General features: G+C 34.2%; 1 protein-coding gene and 1 pseudogene across 1 annotated transcript; one reads left to right on the top strand and one right to left on the bottom strand.

Moving 5' to 3' along the window:
* The first annotated feature begins 2,471 nt into the window (after positions 1-2,471).
* Positions 2,472-3,084, top strand: LOC132169036 (very-long-chain 3-oxoacyl-CoA reductase 1 pseudogene; annotated as a pseudogene).
* Positions 3,085-4,128: 1,044 nt separating this feature from the next.
* Positions 4,129-12,009, bottom strand: LOC132168939 (uncharacterized). Its single transcript, XM_059580038.2, has 8 exons — positions 11,873-12,009; positions 11,079-11,102; positions 9,969-10,074; positions 9,797-9,865; positions 8,577-9,070; positions 7,991-8,252; positions 4,545-4,753; positions 4,129-4,408 (listed from the first exon to the last, which is right to left on the bottom strand). The coding sequence occupies exons 1-8, from the start codon at positions 11,875-11,877 to the stop codon at positions 4,342-4,344; spliced, it is 1,236 nt and encodes a 411-aa protein (XP_059436021.1). The 5' UTR covers positions 11,878-12,009; the 3' UTR covers positions 4,129-4,341.
* Between the last annotated feature and the right edge of the window lie 4,943 nt (positions 12,010-16,952).

Below are 16,952 nucleotides of genomic sequence, written 5' to 3'. Positions count from 1 at the left end.
CGGAAAAAAAAAAAAAAAAAAAAAAAAACAGAGTGAGCCCAAAAAACCTAAAACTGAAAATTGGCCCAAAATGCCTAACTTTTAAAAAAGCGGTTATAGCGGGCGGTTATATGTTTACTTGCTGGTTAGCGGATGCGGTTAGTAAAATTTATTAACCACCTTTTCACTTGTAGTTATTATTAATCGACATGAATATTTTCTAACAAGCTCATCACAGCACAACATAAAGTGTTAATTTCTAAAAATTCATAAAATGCTTAACTTTTTTATTGCAAGATTCGTGACCTGACAAGAAAAAAGTTATTTGACACACAAATTAAATTAACACAAATTTGAGTTCAAATAATCAAAAACTATTTCAATCAAAATATTTTCGTTTCCAATACCTACACGTGAAATTAATTTTTTCTTTTGATAAACAAATTAATTGTCAGATATTTTTCACAACAAAGTCTTTATCTTTCCACCCAAGAATTGATTTCTTATTTCTCGTATGTGAATTGCATGCCGCAGAATCTGATAGTATTTAAATTTTCTTAAGTTTAAATACTATTGTTATGGTTATAATCAAAATATTTGTCCAACATTAACGAATCAACATTTAAGATTGTTGAAAGTAAATTTGATGGTGCAAAATATTATTGTTGATACTAAACCATATTAATCCGAAATTAATAATAAAATAAATAGAATGCAATAGAACAAAATTAGAGTAAGGAAAAATCTCACAATGCTATAGAATCATACAAGAACGTTGTCCTTAAAGGTTGATTCCTGCCTCTTAGAGTATATAATTCAGTGCAATCAGATCCCTTGACATGCAACTTCCTAAGATTAAACTATAGTGTCTACTTTCGCACTTTCGTTAAGGATGCACTCCCAAATACGAAGGCCAAATTAATGAACAACCCTTTGTATGAATTCACCAAATAAAATAGAAGTGAGAGGTGCTAATGAAAAAACAAAAATCCTTTGCTCCTTACGGTTTCAAGAGAGAGAGAATAGGACAAAAAAAGAAAACCTTTGTAAAATAGGTAGTTTTGTAAAACAAAAGAAGAATGAGTTTTTTTGTTGTTTTGTCACATACGTATCTCACATCATGCGATTGTTTTTCTTTTGTAGATGTAAGTTGCTGACCTTTCCAAACGACTTGAAACTTTTCAGTAATGATCTTAACATGTTAAAGAACAAGTTAAAAATTTAGGCTTGTTGGAATCAAATCGCAAGAAGAAGGAAAATTCAACAAGCATGAAGTTTCATAAACTTCCATCTTCCCATATTTTTTATAAATCCTGTTATGATATCATTTATTGGGATCATGTGCATCAAATAAGCACAACATAATACATATCCCTAAGGATCGAAACTTCATAAAAATTAGGGTTAAAAATTTTTTTGGTACCTCAGTTTTAACTTTTTTTTTTTTTTTTTTTTCTAGGTTTTAAAACATGACAAATCTAGTACTTTATATATAGAAAAAGACGAAATCACTACATCCGTTAATTTTTGTCAGTCCCAATTAACGGAAGTCCATGTCATCTACATTTAAATCGTGACACGTGTCCTAAAAATTAAAAATAATTAAACCTAAAAAAATAAAAATAAAAAGTGAAAATTCTATGGGGTGGCCGACCACCCCATTTTGGCCTTGGCCACCCTCCCAGAGGCCATATGCAAACAATTGTAGCAATCTCGAATCCACTGAGGGTCCGTTTGGAAGTGCGCTGTGTTTTTAAACCAAATCGCAATTTTGGAGTGTTTGAGATCTCAATTTTAAAAACGCAAATTTTAAAATCGTGAAAAAAATTCACGATTTCTATAAGCTAACTAGGGGGTACTTATTTGAAAAAGTGCGAATTTAAACCAAAATGACAATTTCGCTTAAAACAATATTTGGCGCAGGGCAAGGCTTAGGTGCGGTAGTTCAAAACTACCGCACCATGCAGTAGTCCAAAACTGCACCGTTTGGTGCAGTTTTGAGAAGGAAAAATTCAAAACTGAACCAAACGGTGCAGTTTTGGGCTGGGAAAAAATAGGTTTTTTTTAAAATATAACAAACAATTATTTAAGAATTAAAAAGTATAAAAAACTAATAATTAAAAATATTTTTCATTTTGGCCAAGGGGTGGCTCCACCCCTTTCATTTTTTTTTTTTTTTTTTTTCTCTTCTATTTTTTTAATACTTTTAGTTTTTAAATATTTTTCTTTTTCTTTTTCTTTTTCTTTAAAAAAACTATTTGTTTATTGCCCAAACTTGGACTACTGCATGGTGCGGTAGTTTTGAACTACCGCACCTAAGCCTTGCCCTTTGGCGCAATATTTACCTATTTGGCCATGAAACCACAATTATATTATAATGTTATCCAAACACTTAATTGATAAAAAAAAAAAAAATACCCTATGCAATTTTAAAAAATAGCAATTTTAAAAATGCAATTTTTAAAAACAATAAATCCCACTCCCAAACGGGCATGAATCTCTTGTGAGTTACGGTGATTAATCTCTCCCAATAAAACCCATTTCATTCCACTATTCCCTCTCAGATCCAAAGTAAAAGCACGCTCTCTTCCAACATGCAACTCTGCTCAAAGTCAGCCGTTCTGGGTTCTCGTTCTTTTCACTTGGGGTTCTCTCTTGGCTCTTAAGTTTGCTATTGCCTTCTTCAAATGGGTCTTCATCAATTTTCTCATACCCGCTAAGAATCTCAAGAAGTACAAGTTCTGGGCACTCGTTACCGAACCCACTAACGGTATTGGCAAGGGTTTCACTTTTCAATTGGCTCGTAAAGGGAATAATCTGATCTTGGTGGGTCGGAATCCAGACAAGCTCAAAGATGTTTCGGATTTGATTCAAGCCAAGTATGGTAAGACCCAGATCAAGACCGTTGTTGTGGACTTTGCTGGCGATCTTTTCGAGTGTGTTCGTAGAGTTAATGAAGCCATTGAAGGGTTGGATGTTGGGGTTGTGATCAACAATGTTGGGATGTCGTACCCGTATGCCAGGTATTTCCACGAAGTGGATGAGGAGCTGCTGAAGAATTTGATTAAGATCAATGTTGAAGCCACCCCCATGATCAAGGCTTAAAAAAAATTAAACCTAAAAATTCTAGGGGCCAGCCACCCCATAGAATTTTCACATTTTTTTAGGTTTCATTTTTTTTAAAAAAAAATTTAGGACACTTGTCACGATATCATCGAAGATGACTTGGACTTCCGTTAATTGGGAATGATAGAAACAAACGTAGGTAATGAATTCGTCTTTTCTCATATGTGAGTTACTAGATTTGTCATGTTTTAAAACTTAGGGGAAAAAAATAAAAACGTTAAAACCGAGGTACCAAAAAAGTTATTAACCCTAAAAATTATGGAAAGATCATGAAAAATTAGTAGCAAGAAAAACTAAAGACACACCTGCAAGGTTTTAGCCACCAAGGGGATCTTGGCCTTCTTTGAATATGAGTAAAGAGTGGGCTCTCAAGAGGAGGATTTAATCAATCCCCTTTTTATTTTGAAGATGTATCACATCTCTTGTCATAAGACTTGTTTTCACTCTCATTTACTTGAGCAATGTAGGACTAGTAGTAGCAGTGGGAATACAATTCCCATTAGGATTACTAAACATAGCCAGCTACAAGGGTGGAAACCCTAGCCTCCATCACTATAGGGGCCTTGGGGTAGGGTATGTGATCTCAATGCTCTTTTGGGCTTATTTTCGTTTTTCCTACACCATCAGGTTGCGGAAGGTATTGAAGATCAATTCTATCAAGTCTCCCTCTCGAGTAATTGAATATCATGCTTCATGCTCCCGTGTAAAATGAATGAATTCAAGCAATAAAAAACAAGTAATACTAAAAGACCCGTGTCTCCTTTGTCTAGCTCTTAAAATTACCATTACATTTATGATAGATTATTTTGAAAGGACAAGAGGGTTACATTTGATGATAGATTATCATCAAAAACTCATAAAATTAGGCCACAGCAACTTTTAAGGACGATCTCACTACAAAACTCTAGAGCAAACTAAAGAGACTGTCTGCAATCCCATCCGGAGTACCCTATTAGCCACAGATGTGTGGCTAATAGGGTAATGAATCTATGTAGTACAACTGAACTCAGGTAGAGAGAAAGAGAGTAGAAAGTGGCCTTCATTATTACAAGTAACTAAATCCTCAATGGTTTTTCGAATCATCAACCAGCACACCAAAGTAAAATAGAATCCAAAAAAAAAAAAAAAAACAAGAAACATGATTTTGAAAATTTATTTAGTCCATATCTCAGAGAATGGATAGAAATTTGATAATAGGATGGAAGCTGCTGACATTTGCAACTTGATCAGCTGCACCTAGTCCTCTTCTTCGGCCTCCTCCAGCCAATTCACAAAGGGCTCCAGGGCCTTCACAAAGGTTTGCCTGTTGCATTTTACAACGCATAAATATTTACAATTTAAAAATGGTACAGGATTCAAACTAAACTAAGGGGGTAACCCATATTGAGTGCAGAAGGTGTCAGACTATACACACATCAAGGATCCAGCGAATTACATACCTGCCCTTGGGGTTTGCTCCTTTGCGGAACCAGTGAAGAATGGTGTCTTCTGCAAGCACATCCTGGTCATAGAGAGACCTCACAATCTCAGGGAACAGCTTCATCAGCTTGGCATCCTCATAACATTGCATCTGAACTTTGTACATGAGTTCCAGCTCAAGTTTCCCATTGGTGCAGAAAGAATTCAACAATTTTGCCCATGCTTTCACCTGTATCATTTTCATAGAATCAGATGAGGAACTGCCAAATCTGTAGTTTTCATGCATATACAAGAATTCTGATAGAATTTCTTTAAAAAATACATTCACCAAGCTTATGCAATATCCATACAAACCAGTTTTACTGGAGATGCAACTAGTGGAATATGACATAAGCAGAGTACCAAAATTTCCCAAAAACAATGCATTTAAATGCTATGATACGAATTGCAGAATCCGCTTCAATAAAGAGGTTTGGCCTGATCCTTTTCTTTCTCCTTTTGGTAGGTGAGGTCTAGCATGATCCAGAAGCCAAAAGTTTCCAAACTCATCAATAACATTGCAGTGACAGGATTTAAATGGTACAAAGTAATGAAGAATACAAACAATGATTATGTGGACCAGCCTTAAGCCCACATCTGTGGGCAGACAGCGAGCAATTTCAGAAATGATGATGATTACAATGATTTCTCATACTTGGCCCAAAAACCAATACAGCCCAGAACTCTCTGTCTTAGGGGCAAGATTATCTCGCGTACCAGGTGTATGTCACAGAATATACAACATTCGTACCGACCCATGCCCATAACCCATTCCTACATGTTACACAAGATAACTTCCCTCTAGACACACTCACACTCTGTGTCAGGAAAGAAAACCTAAGTGACCCTTCCATCCCTTGCAAAGGGCAATCTAAAAAAAAAAACCTGAAACAAATTGTAAAAAAGTTATCCACTGGATAGAAACACTTCAAGATCTGTTCTCAGAACAATAGACTTGAGACTTTCAGTTCTTGACCAAACTCAAAAAGCCTCAAGGTTACTTTTGTTTCAGTGTAAAACATTTACCCTATTTTCTAGTATCTGGTGCGGATGGAAAATAATGATCAACAGAAAAAAATTTCCGTCTCAAAAATAAATTTGTCACTGCATGAGGAACCCAATGGTGACTCCCACCACCACAAGGAACCCAACCGCCCCCCTCACCCTGCCCCATTGTGGGTTTTTGTAGGTTTTTTTTTATTTGTTAGTGGCAGTATTTAATGATGTCCAGCAATTTTAAGAGGTTTCCAGTTGCAGGGGAGAAATATTTTTTGTACCAAACAAACAACAGAAATGATATTATATCTAGAATCTCAACCCAATAATGCAAACTTAGTGATCATCTCCAGAAATATCTTTTACCAAAAGTATTTCCCTTTAGAAACCACTTTATGTCAAAACAAATGCAACATAAACCATAATTACTTGGTCAGCAACACAGATTTATTTTTCCCAGTTACTATCCAAGTCCATATGATTGCAATAGAGGATCTGACACATTTCCTTCTCACTATCTTCACTCGTTGGCCTACTGCATTAATGAATATCCTTGTGTCCTTCATATTCTTATATTTTTTTTTTCTCTGTTATCAAAGTTGTGCATTGATATATCAGAACAAGAAATTGTGATACTCCCATAGCAGTAATAATCACAATCATACAACACTCTAAAGTGGGATACTCCCATAGCGCTAATAATCACAATCACACGCCTATGCTACCATATCTTTAATTCAGTGATCACATTTTAACCATCTCAGAAAGAATCTATTCAACTAACCAGCTCACCAAAGTAAATGAAAACAATTGTTTGGTATCCAATAGTCAATGAAGTTATAGACAAGACATCCAGCTTTCAAAAATAGTCCAAAAATCATATTAAGAAGGCATACTAAAACATTAGAATGGTAGCATGTGTCCAAACACTTACATATAAAGCAAGGCTTTTTTCTTGCCTTCACTAATAACGTGTAGTGAGTAGAGCAGCCAATGTCAACCAGATGAGTAAAGCAAGTCACACACAACCCATATTTTGGGATCATACAAGGCTCACACTCAACCCTCAGAAGAATCTTTTGGGCACTAAAGTAAATAACTCAATGTTGCCAAATCTAAAGGGGCAGAGCAAAATTTGAAAATAAAAGCGCAGAGGGGCGCAACCCACATACACAGGAAGTATAAACAGAAAGCGCCTAAGAGAGAGAGAAATGAAAGAGAAAATTAGAAAATCTAATCACTAATGGAGCTAGCCAAGCGGCCGTCCAAGAGTAAAGAGTAAAGAAGAAAAAATGAGTCAATTCCTCTATAGTCATAAATATGTTCCTTAAGGAACTTTGCGAACATTTTTTTTGCTAATTGCCACCATCCAACTGAAGACGAGACATTTACTACATAGGGGCCCCTAATACCCCCTTATATCTTTTTATAAGCCAAAGAAGCAAATATCTACAGGTAACACAAGCTGCACATAATATGTGCAAAAGTCAACTTGATCAGATGAGCTATAGCCATATGATGCAAACACCTTTTTTTTTTTTCGTTACGTTCTACACTGTTCAGTGATTAAGTGAACTAAGGCTTAAAAAACCATTGACCCTTAGCACAGGCTTGCGTGCCACACTTGAGGTATTCTACTAGCTTCTCATGAAGCGGTGATTCCCTGCACTCTTTGCAGCCTCACCAAAACCATTTTTTGGTTATTTTGGTGAGGCAATTTAGCAAAAGTGGTTTAAATCTTCACTTTTCAGACTCACCATTTTAACCAAAATAAAATGGTGAATGAACAGTACTCACTAAAGATAGTGAGTACTATTCACTCACCAAATGAATAAAAAATAATATAAAAAAGTGGGAGTGCTTTAAAAAAGTGGGTAGTTAAAATAGAGAAAAATGTACTTTTAGTTATTTTGGTGAATAAAATTTGGTGAGGCTACTAAGAATGCTCTAAAGTACAGTAAATTAAGGACTATGTTCCCCCAACACCTTCCATTTCCTTCCACCCTCTGGCATCCTCCCAACCAAACACACTCTAAACTTATTTATACCATACAGTAGAGTCAGGTTCGATTGAACTGTGACATTGCTACCTACTGGGGCACCTGGACAACTAGTGCATGCTCCAATCTTATCCCAGATCTGAGATTAGATGTGTTCAACACCCCTATGCACACACGACTAACATCCCAAATTGTGCCCCTCAACACCACCTAAAATTATCAAGCCAAATGAAAGCAAAAGGAAACAATATGCTGGCTGAAAAATGCAGTACATATTAAAATTGTAAGCAACAGGTGAAACATTAACAAACAGTGAGCAGTATAGCTTACCCATGCTAGTAGAAAGATGTAATGTTATGTAGCAGTGATGCATAAAACATTCAACATGCGAGTTTTACTCATGCAGTGATATGGGCAAAGTCTAAATATACCTGGCGTAGAGCTGCATTAGCATTTTGTTGCTGGTTCTTACCAGACCACTGAACAGCATCCATTATGACATCCCACAAAATCCTAACAACCTCAAAGTCTGGCAATTTAGCATCTTTAACACGCTGCTTCACAGTCTCTGTGACTTCAGATATGTCAGCCTCCTCTGTTAACTGGGTTGTTAAAGTAGATTTCATTTCCCTAAGTTTCACCTCAAATATTTTTTTCTCATTGTATTCAACCAAGGCTACCAATCCTTCCTTGCTGACAAATTGGCAAAATAATATGGCACCCACATTAGTTTCAAATTATGTATTAAGGAGACAATAAGTGTTCAAATTAAAAAGGGAAAAACAAAGAAAAAGAAGAAGAAGAAAAAGAACTAAAAGATATACGAAAAGATTGAACAAAAAAAATATTCCTTCTAGCAACTAAAACATTTTTCCTACATCACATAAGCATTAAGAAAATACAGCTCCTCATGCCGAAAAGGCTCACACAAACAAAAATAAAATGGATGTAATTAGGAGAAAGAGTGTCTTAAAAAAAATCCATAATAACATTTCCTTAAACTAACAGTAAACTCACGTGAAATGCTCTGAGAAACTCTCAGGAGATCGCTTTGCAGATGGGAAAAAGTCCAGAAGATTGTCCTCCACTTTACCCCGCTTTAGGATAGAAATCAAATCATCAAGGCTATTATCGATCAGATACTCCTTAAAGAAGTCAGTTATGAATGAAAGGACTATTCCTTTGGCCACAAGATTATCCTTGAGCAGAGGCTGGAACACAGTCTCCGGTGGAAGACCTGATAACTTCTGAGAGAAAGCAAGTGCTGTGAAAATTGCCAGCTTCTTCCTCTCATTTTCCTCAAAAAGCTCCAAGGACTGCAGGAATCTTCGCATGACATTTTCAAGATTTTTTATGAGAAACGGCCTCCGCCGTAGAATTTTCTGTATGTAGATTACAGATGGTAAGATGGCTTCACGTTTAGGCTCGCAGTCTATTATAGAGTAAGGGTGGCGCTCCCCCTCATCAGGTTTTGTAGTTCCAGGTTGTGTACGGCCCCCTGTGAAAGCAACCTGCAGTTATCTGACAAATTAGATTATTCTGCAACTTAACTGTTCAAAAGTGAGAAGTATTCAAGTAAGACAAGTTACCAAAAACTAGAAATAACTTTAAAAGGCACAACAAATATATGTAAGAGAACACCAAATGCAGTATACTTTTGCCCCGATCATGGAAACAAGTACTCTGTAATGGATATACGGACCAAGATTAAGAGTTATAAAGTAAATTTTAAACATGCTATCAACAGAGACAAAGTAATTTTATTCCATCCTGAATGAAATTACTAGAATCAGGGATAAATAATGAATAGTGTTGGACAAAGTAAACAAACATCCAAACAAGATTTCAGTATCCTGACCAGTAAAGCAAGAATAGTACAATAAAATGAGTCCTGAAATTTTAACAATAAGCACCTGATGCCCTCCACACTTGCAAAGATTTCATTGAACTAGGTTCAAATTTCTTTTGTCAAGACTGCCTTCCAAAATCCACATGTAAATTTAATCATTAGATTAATCATTCACTATCATTGAATCATCATGCCATAAACCACCTACAAATGTATTCTATGGATGTCATTTCCTAAATCTAGTTTTGCCTAGAGTCAAAGTCTAGGATCACCAATCTTTTATAAATCATAATAAAGATCCCGGAAACTGATAAAGGATTGGTTTTTTCCTATAACAGAAGTTAAAAAAATAAAAAATAAAAAAATGGTGGAGGGTCAAGAAGCTTGCCTCAAAAAAGGTGTCACCGTATCTTGAGAAGTTGAGGTCTGAAGATTCAATACTCTTAGCGATAAGTTCCTGTACGTAGCAGTTATGGTTAGGTACAGCAAGAATAGAAAGAAACACAATACACATGCACATACATAGTTGATAAGATTATAATTCCATAGATAACAATTACCAAATCACCAGCATTATCCAGATAAATCTGGACCACTGCATCCGAAAACGCTGCAGGGTCCAGAGGCGCTGCAATATTCCGTTTGCGGGTCTTAATCCGCGTACCACTGGACATATGGATCAAAAAAAACATATAAGAACAAGTTTGAGACTGAAAACTCTATAGGAATAGTAGTAATAGTAGTAGTAGTAGTAGTACTAGTAACTATAATAATCATAATTATGATTATGATTGATGTTATAAAGGCAGGAATGGCCAAAAAAAATAATATGTCCACCAATCCATACATATTGTAAGTATATAATCCCTAAGCTATGTAACCACTAATTTTCAAACTTTTTGCAAAGCAAAAAAACCATTACATTTCACCCAATTTCTGATCAGGGCACTTTTTTAAATATCAGATGTATTGAGCACTATTGGATGACTGGTGCCAGCAGTGGAGAAAGCTACAAGTAATCTTTGTGAGAGTACAACGATGGTGCTTTCACAATGGTATATGTATCCTATCCACCACTCTAACCATTTATAGAACCAAAGAACACAAGGAGAAGCACTAAACTCAATGCCCTCCTAAAGTACATTTTCATATCTACGAATAAAAGACGCTAATTTTAATCCCTTTTATAAGTAAAAGAAACACCCCCCAAAAAAACATAGAATAGGCAGAACCCTCTAAGAAAATAACAAAGGCAATGAATCATCAAAGTATGCATGTGATGAACTCAAAGTAGATCTGCAACAATGAATCATACAACAAATGCTCTTTTGAATCATCGAGAAAATCTACCAAAAACCAGAATGGAAATGTAAAAAATGGACAACAAATTCATCATGTAGGACCAAATAAACCAAGATCTCCACGTTATTGAGCCCAATACAACTTGGCTAGCTGAGGTATTCTTCAGTCCTATTCTTTTCTTTTTGGAAACCAATACACCATACAATTAGGAATTGGAATGTCATTTTCCTTTCTTCTCATTATTTTCATCACCAATTACCAAAAGGAAAACACAAAATTACTATATTTCATTAATTAGATTGATATAAGTTCCAAAATCACAAAGATAATCAGATAATACGAAATGTAAAACAAATGATTCGTCTTACCCAAGAGTGGGCTTCTCCTTCGAGCTGCAGGAATGAAATCAAAAGAGTCCATCAGTGATTTTCAGCCATACTCTTAAGATAAAAAATAATAATAATAATCGCTTTTTGTAGCAAATAATTGGCCATAACAGATGTAGCAAAGAGAGGATTTTTCAGCTACGGCAAACAAGCTCAGTTCAAAAGAATTAAGATAAGAACGAAAGAAAAAATATTCCCCAGGAAACCAAATATCGAAATGATAAAAACCCCCACTCCTGCAAATTCTGAAAAACAATATTCCCATTAATAAAAGCCTCCATTTTCAACAGTAATTCACTCCCAAAGTTGTTTTCTTTATTAAAAGATGGATCAGAAGAGGAGAAATCAAGAAAACCCCCAAAATATATATATATATATTTTTTAGAAAAAATTACTTGCTTTTTTTCCTTTTTTGAAAAAAAAAAAAAAATTCTATTCCACACAAAGACAAAAACTTATAGGATCGAATAATTCAACTACAAAACCTATAAGATCGAACAATTCAAAAAGAACCCAAAGCAACCAAACCCACCAAGAACATCATAAACCAAAATATGAAGAACTATATACATAAAGAAAGCGCTCGATTTATTAGATCAACAAGAAAAGATGAAAACTTTGGGCCAGAACAGAGCTCCTAGAGTTCGAATTCTATACATAGAGAAACAGATCTGTGAAGAAACCAAGAAACATTGAAACAAATCAAATAGCAAAGTTAGACAAAGAGAGAGATCAACAATTAGTGTGTGTGTGTGTGTGTGAGAGAGAGAGAGAACCTCATAAACCAAGACGAAGAGGGATCGGAGGAGATGTGAGTCTGAGTCTCTCTGCGCTCGGGGTTCTTGCGATTAGAGAGAGAGAGGGGAGAGAGTATCGTTAGTGCGTTTGGAGAGATATTTATTTCTATACGGAGAGAGAGAAAGAGAGAGAGAGAGAGAGAAGATTAATATATATATATTTCTACAAAAGGTTACTCTTATAAATATTTAGACCATTAATACAGGAGAAATGTTATTTTTTTTTATTTTTCATTTATTTTCATCTTTATTTTTAAAAATAGTTATCATTGAATTTATAGAAGTGAATTTGAAAAACACAGATACAAACTCAAAATATATATATATAAGAGATTAATGAATAACAGGTCTCTTAGATAAATGTTAGGCATTAAAGGAGATTAAATGCAAACTTTGTAACAATGCCTAGAGTGTACTTAAATGATGTTTAAATCATTAGGGGAGTCCCCCCAAAAAAAATTAGTGGAGCGTATATGTTCCTTTCAAAAAAAAATATATAATAACTATATGTTAACGAATTTACTTAATTATTATTATTATATGTTTAGAATGTGAAACTATATGTTATTAAATTTGAAAGATTTAGGTGAATTTTATATGTCAACATTACATATGATTGATTCATTTACATAGAAATTTAGAATAAGTTGCCCATTCACAAGTTCATTTAGACAACAAATGCCTACACGCTTTCTACTTTGTTGTGTGATTGGTGACCAGTTAAAGTTGCCCGCTCGTGAGAAGAGCCATGGGTTTTTGGAAGACCTAGAGTCCCCTTTACATTATGCCATGCTTCCTTTTTAGTGTTTTCTGTCGTTGATTCCTTATAGATTTCCATGTTTAATGTTGTTGGAAAGATAGAATCTCACTAGAATATTTATGTAACAAATATTGTCTTTTTCTATAGACGTTTCTAGGGTTAAATACCCTTTTGGTACTTGGGAATTTTAAGTTTTTACGCCTTTATTTTTTCTTACTTAGGTTTCATTTTGTATCATATATGATACCTAGGTTACAGTTATATATTGAAATGGTACCCCGTCTATATTTCGTTCATAAAACTAACAGATTTCCATTCATTTTTGAAATTAGGGATGGACGTAAAATATTTTCAGCAGGAAATATTTTCTTGAAAAATTATTTATTATAAAATATTTTTCGATGTTTGGTGCATACAAAAACTCACAATATATATATATATATATATATATATATATACATATATATATATATATACATATATATATATTCATTCAATTATATTAAACTTTAAATTATGATAATATCTTGATCAGGTCCTAGTGGTGGCACGACCAGGTCCCAGTGAGATCTTGGTCAGGTCTTGGCAGTGACCCGATCAGGTCCTGGCGAAGTCTCGGCGATAGCTCAATTGGATCCTGGTCGAGTCCTAGCGGTGACCCAAACAAGTTCTGATGAAGTCTAGGCGGTGCCCCAACCAAGTCCATATGCTTCCCGACTAGGTCTCAGTGGGGTCTCGGTCGGGTCTTGGCGGTGGCCTGAGCAAAGTGTGGCGATGGCCCCTGTCTTGACCGAGTTCTGGCGGGGTCCTAACCAGGTCTCGACAGGCTCTCAGTCGGGTTTCGATAGTAGCCTATGAAGTCTTGGCGGGGTTCCGGCGACATCCCGGTTGGATCTGTAAATTTGAGAATGAGAAGATCAAACTCTAAAAATGATTTACAATTTTTTAAAAATAGAAACAATTTTCCGAAAATTAAAGCTAATTTTTTCGGTCAAAATAAAAATATTTTTCAGTGACAATTATTTTATGTCACACAAAATACTCAAAAATACGAAAAACATTGTTCAAAAATCATTTTACGCCGAAAGAAATAGAGTCTTTTAGTCTCCAAAAGCCACTTAAAGTTGTTAAAAAGATCCAATATATTACTAAAAGAATATCTTTAAATTTTTTAGACCAAATTGAATTTTCTTGGCTTTTTTAAGGTCCATGTCATAACCATTATGCAAGGTGGTCTCCAAAAAATTTGAACACATTGATTCTAAAAGCCAGCTAATCGTTTAAAATGAGTAACTTATGGAACTAACAAAATCATCACGAGCAAATTATTAAATCTAAGAAGATCGAGATTACCGGTGAGGTTTGATAATTCCATTCACAGCAATGCAACAACCACATTACCAGTCTATTTGAATTTGCGATTTAAAAATAGTAATTTGAAAATATGATTTTTAAAACACAATTAAGTGTCTGACAAAATCGCAATTTAACATTTAAAATCGCAGTGTAACATTTAAAATTAGGCATTTTTAAAAAAATCACATCCTTATGCATTTTCAAATTGCAATTTTTTTAAAATGTAATCCTAAACAAATAATTTTCTACGATTTGATTTAAAATCGCAATTTTGTCTATGAAATCACAATAGCAAACGCACTCCTACATAAACTCATAAAACACACTATTTCCCCTCGTCAGGCAACCGCCAAGACAGATTCTTACATAATCATTCAAATTGATAATGATTATTGAAACACAAAATAGGCTCTAGATGTTATTCCACCACTAAAACATTCACATTGGTTTTATGTATATTTTTATGCAAAATGGCTAATCAAAATACACTTTATCTAGTTTAGTTAATGAGTTTTAAAAGACAGTGTACATCTGATTATCTTTTTCTTTTCTTTTTTATCTATATTATTTAAATTTTATTTTTTTAAAAGGATTGTATTTTCCTAAATATCTTATTTTTCAACTTTTGGGAAAAAATAGGTGTGGAGAGAGAAATAATATGAGCAAATTTTGGGATAAGAGAGATATTGTGGAAAAGAAATTGTAAGAGAAAATTTTAAGAAAAGAGATGTGGAGAGAGAAATAGTATAATAATGAGATGGATACGTGAACTTTGCCCGCTACATGTAACGGTGCACTGATGCATAATCCGATGTAGAGAATTTTTTAGTGTTTTGCTTATCTATTTTAGATAAAAGTAAGAAATGACTAAGCCATTGTGAGTGTTCTAAATCAACCCTCTATAAGGTCTGGGGACCCAAAAAGTGCAAGCATTTTTTTCTCCAAAAGCACCTAAAACCCTATTCTCAAGGTACTAAAAGAAACCACCATTTATCAAATGCGGAAGGACCATGAAGACCCAATGCACCAGAATCATTGTAACATCCCAACCCTAAATTAGCCTAACGGCCCTAACCTAACTCAATGGATCAAATATCAATAAACATGTTAATTTATTTTGTGATATTAGAAATATTTTTTAAAAGCTTCATAAATTCGGTTTAATTGCATATGTGCATGAGAATTCTATTTTAATCACTTTAATAACATCCAAATTTAATTGTAGCATGATAATTTTAATAGATAAAATATTTGGGAAAAATCCACTTTACCCCCTGAAGTTTCAAGGGTTTTTTAATTTGAACCCCAAAGTTTAAAAATTGGCAATGTACCCCCCTAATGTTTCAAAAATTTTCAATTTAAACCTTCCGTTACTAATTTCCGTTAAATTGAACGGAAATTTTTTAAAAAAAAACTGAGGGTAATTATGTAATTTTAGAGATTTCCGTCCAATTTGACGAAAATTAGTAACAGAAGGTTTAAATTGAAAATTTTTGAAACATTAGGGGGTACATTATCAATTTTTAAACTTTGAGGTTAAAATTGAAAAATTCCTGAAACTTCAGGGGGGTGAAGTTGATTTTTCCCAATATTTTGGGAAAAATCCACTTCACCCCCTGAAGTTTCAAGAGTTTTTCAATTTTAACCCCAAAGTTTAAAAATTAGCAATCTACCCTCCTGAAGTTTCAAAAATTGGCAACTAAAATCCTCCGTTTAATTTTTCTGTCTAAATGGACGGAAATCTATGAAATTACAACATTACCCTCAAGCTTTTTTTTTTTTAAAAAAAAAAAAACTCCGTCCAATTTAACGAAAGGTTTAAATTGCCAATTTTTGAAACTTCAGGGAGGTAAATTGCCAATTTTTGAACTTTAGAGTTAAAATTGAAAAACTCCTGAAACTTCAGGAGGGTAAATAGCATTTTCCCCTTTAAATATTATTTTTAAGCCAAATAAGGCATAGCAGGCTAGCAGCACTCTAAGGGAATCTTTGTCCAGGTTTTGCAAAATTCTAAAATTAGACTTTCAATTATTTTGGATCTTTAAAACCTAATTATTTTTTGAAAAGGAAAAACCCTAGACCTATAAAAAGACCCATTTGATAACCAGACTACAGAAATGCACTCTTTCACATTTTGACATATCAATTAGACTACAAATTTGAAAATTCAACAACCTTTGCACTGGGTGAAAGCAAAGACAAAGGACACAAAAAGACCTAAGAATGACAAGCAACCAAATATAAGACAATTTATTAGTAGAGGAGCTCAAGTCCTATAATAACTAAGTGAGTCAACAACAACAAAGGAAACCTAGAAATTAAGTTTAGAAACAGACTAAAACTCGACTTTAAGAAATAATTTCCCTCACTGTAAATTTCCAGCTTCTGCACTCAACTACCTTACCACCAACCCAAGCTACACTAGCCATTAAACTTTAGGAAACTATAATACTGACTCGTTAATAAATATCAGGTTGTGACAGAATATCAACTAGTCCGACCCTATATAATATCCAACACCAAAAAATCCCAACAATTATAGTTTTGGGACACAAATTGTTATCAAGACTTCAATTTTTCTGATATATGCATTCACCTGACCAATCAAATGCAAGAAAAAAATCAAAATATTACTTGATGCCAGTAATAATGAAAATCAAACAAGAGGAATTTAACACAGGCATTACACTTTTACTGTGAAGTTAATATATTAAAAGAAATTTGAATAGTGTAATTGATACAAGGGGAAAATGCAGTTTACCCCTTGAAGTTTCAGGGGTTTTTCAATTTTAACCCCAAAGTTCAAAAATTGGCAATCTACCCCCTGAAGTTTCAAAAATTGGCAATTTAACCCATCCGTTTAATTTTTCCGTCTAAATGAACGGAAATCTATGAAATTACATGGGAAAAATGCAGCTTACCCCCTAAAGTTTCAGGGATTTT

The sequence above is a fragment of the Corylus avellana genome, chromosome 1 (genome assembly GCF_965113065.1).
Source record: "Corylus avellana chromosome 1, dhCorAvel1.hap1.2, whole genome shotgun sequence".
Taxonomy (NCBI): domain Eukaryota; kingdom Viridiplantae; phylum Streptophyta; class Magnoliopsida; order Fagales; family Betulaceae; genus Corylus; species Corylus avellana.
Note: the sequence above shows the minus strand (reverse complement) of the source record. Positions and strands in the feature narration are given on the sequence as shown.

Bases quoted from the DNA above. Each gene is read 5' to 3' on its own strand.
- LOC132168939 (XM_059580038.2), bottom strand. The intron at 8,253-8,576 runs GTGAGTTTACTG...CCAATTTGTCAG, and splicing joins AGTTTCTCAGAGCATTTCAC to CAAGGAAGGATTGGTAGCCT. The intron at 4,754-7,990 runs GTATATTTAGAC...AAAATGATACAG, and splicing joins CTAATGCAGCTCTACGCCAG to GTGAAAGCATGGGCAAAATT.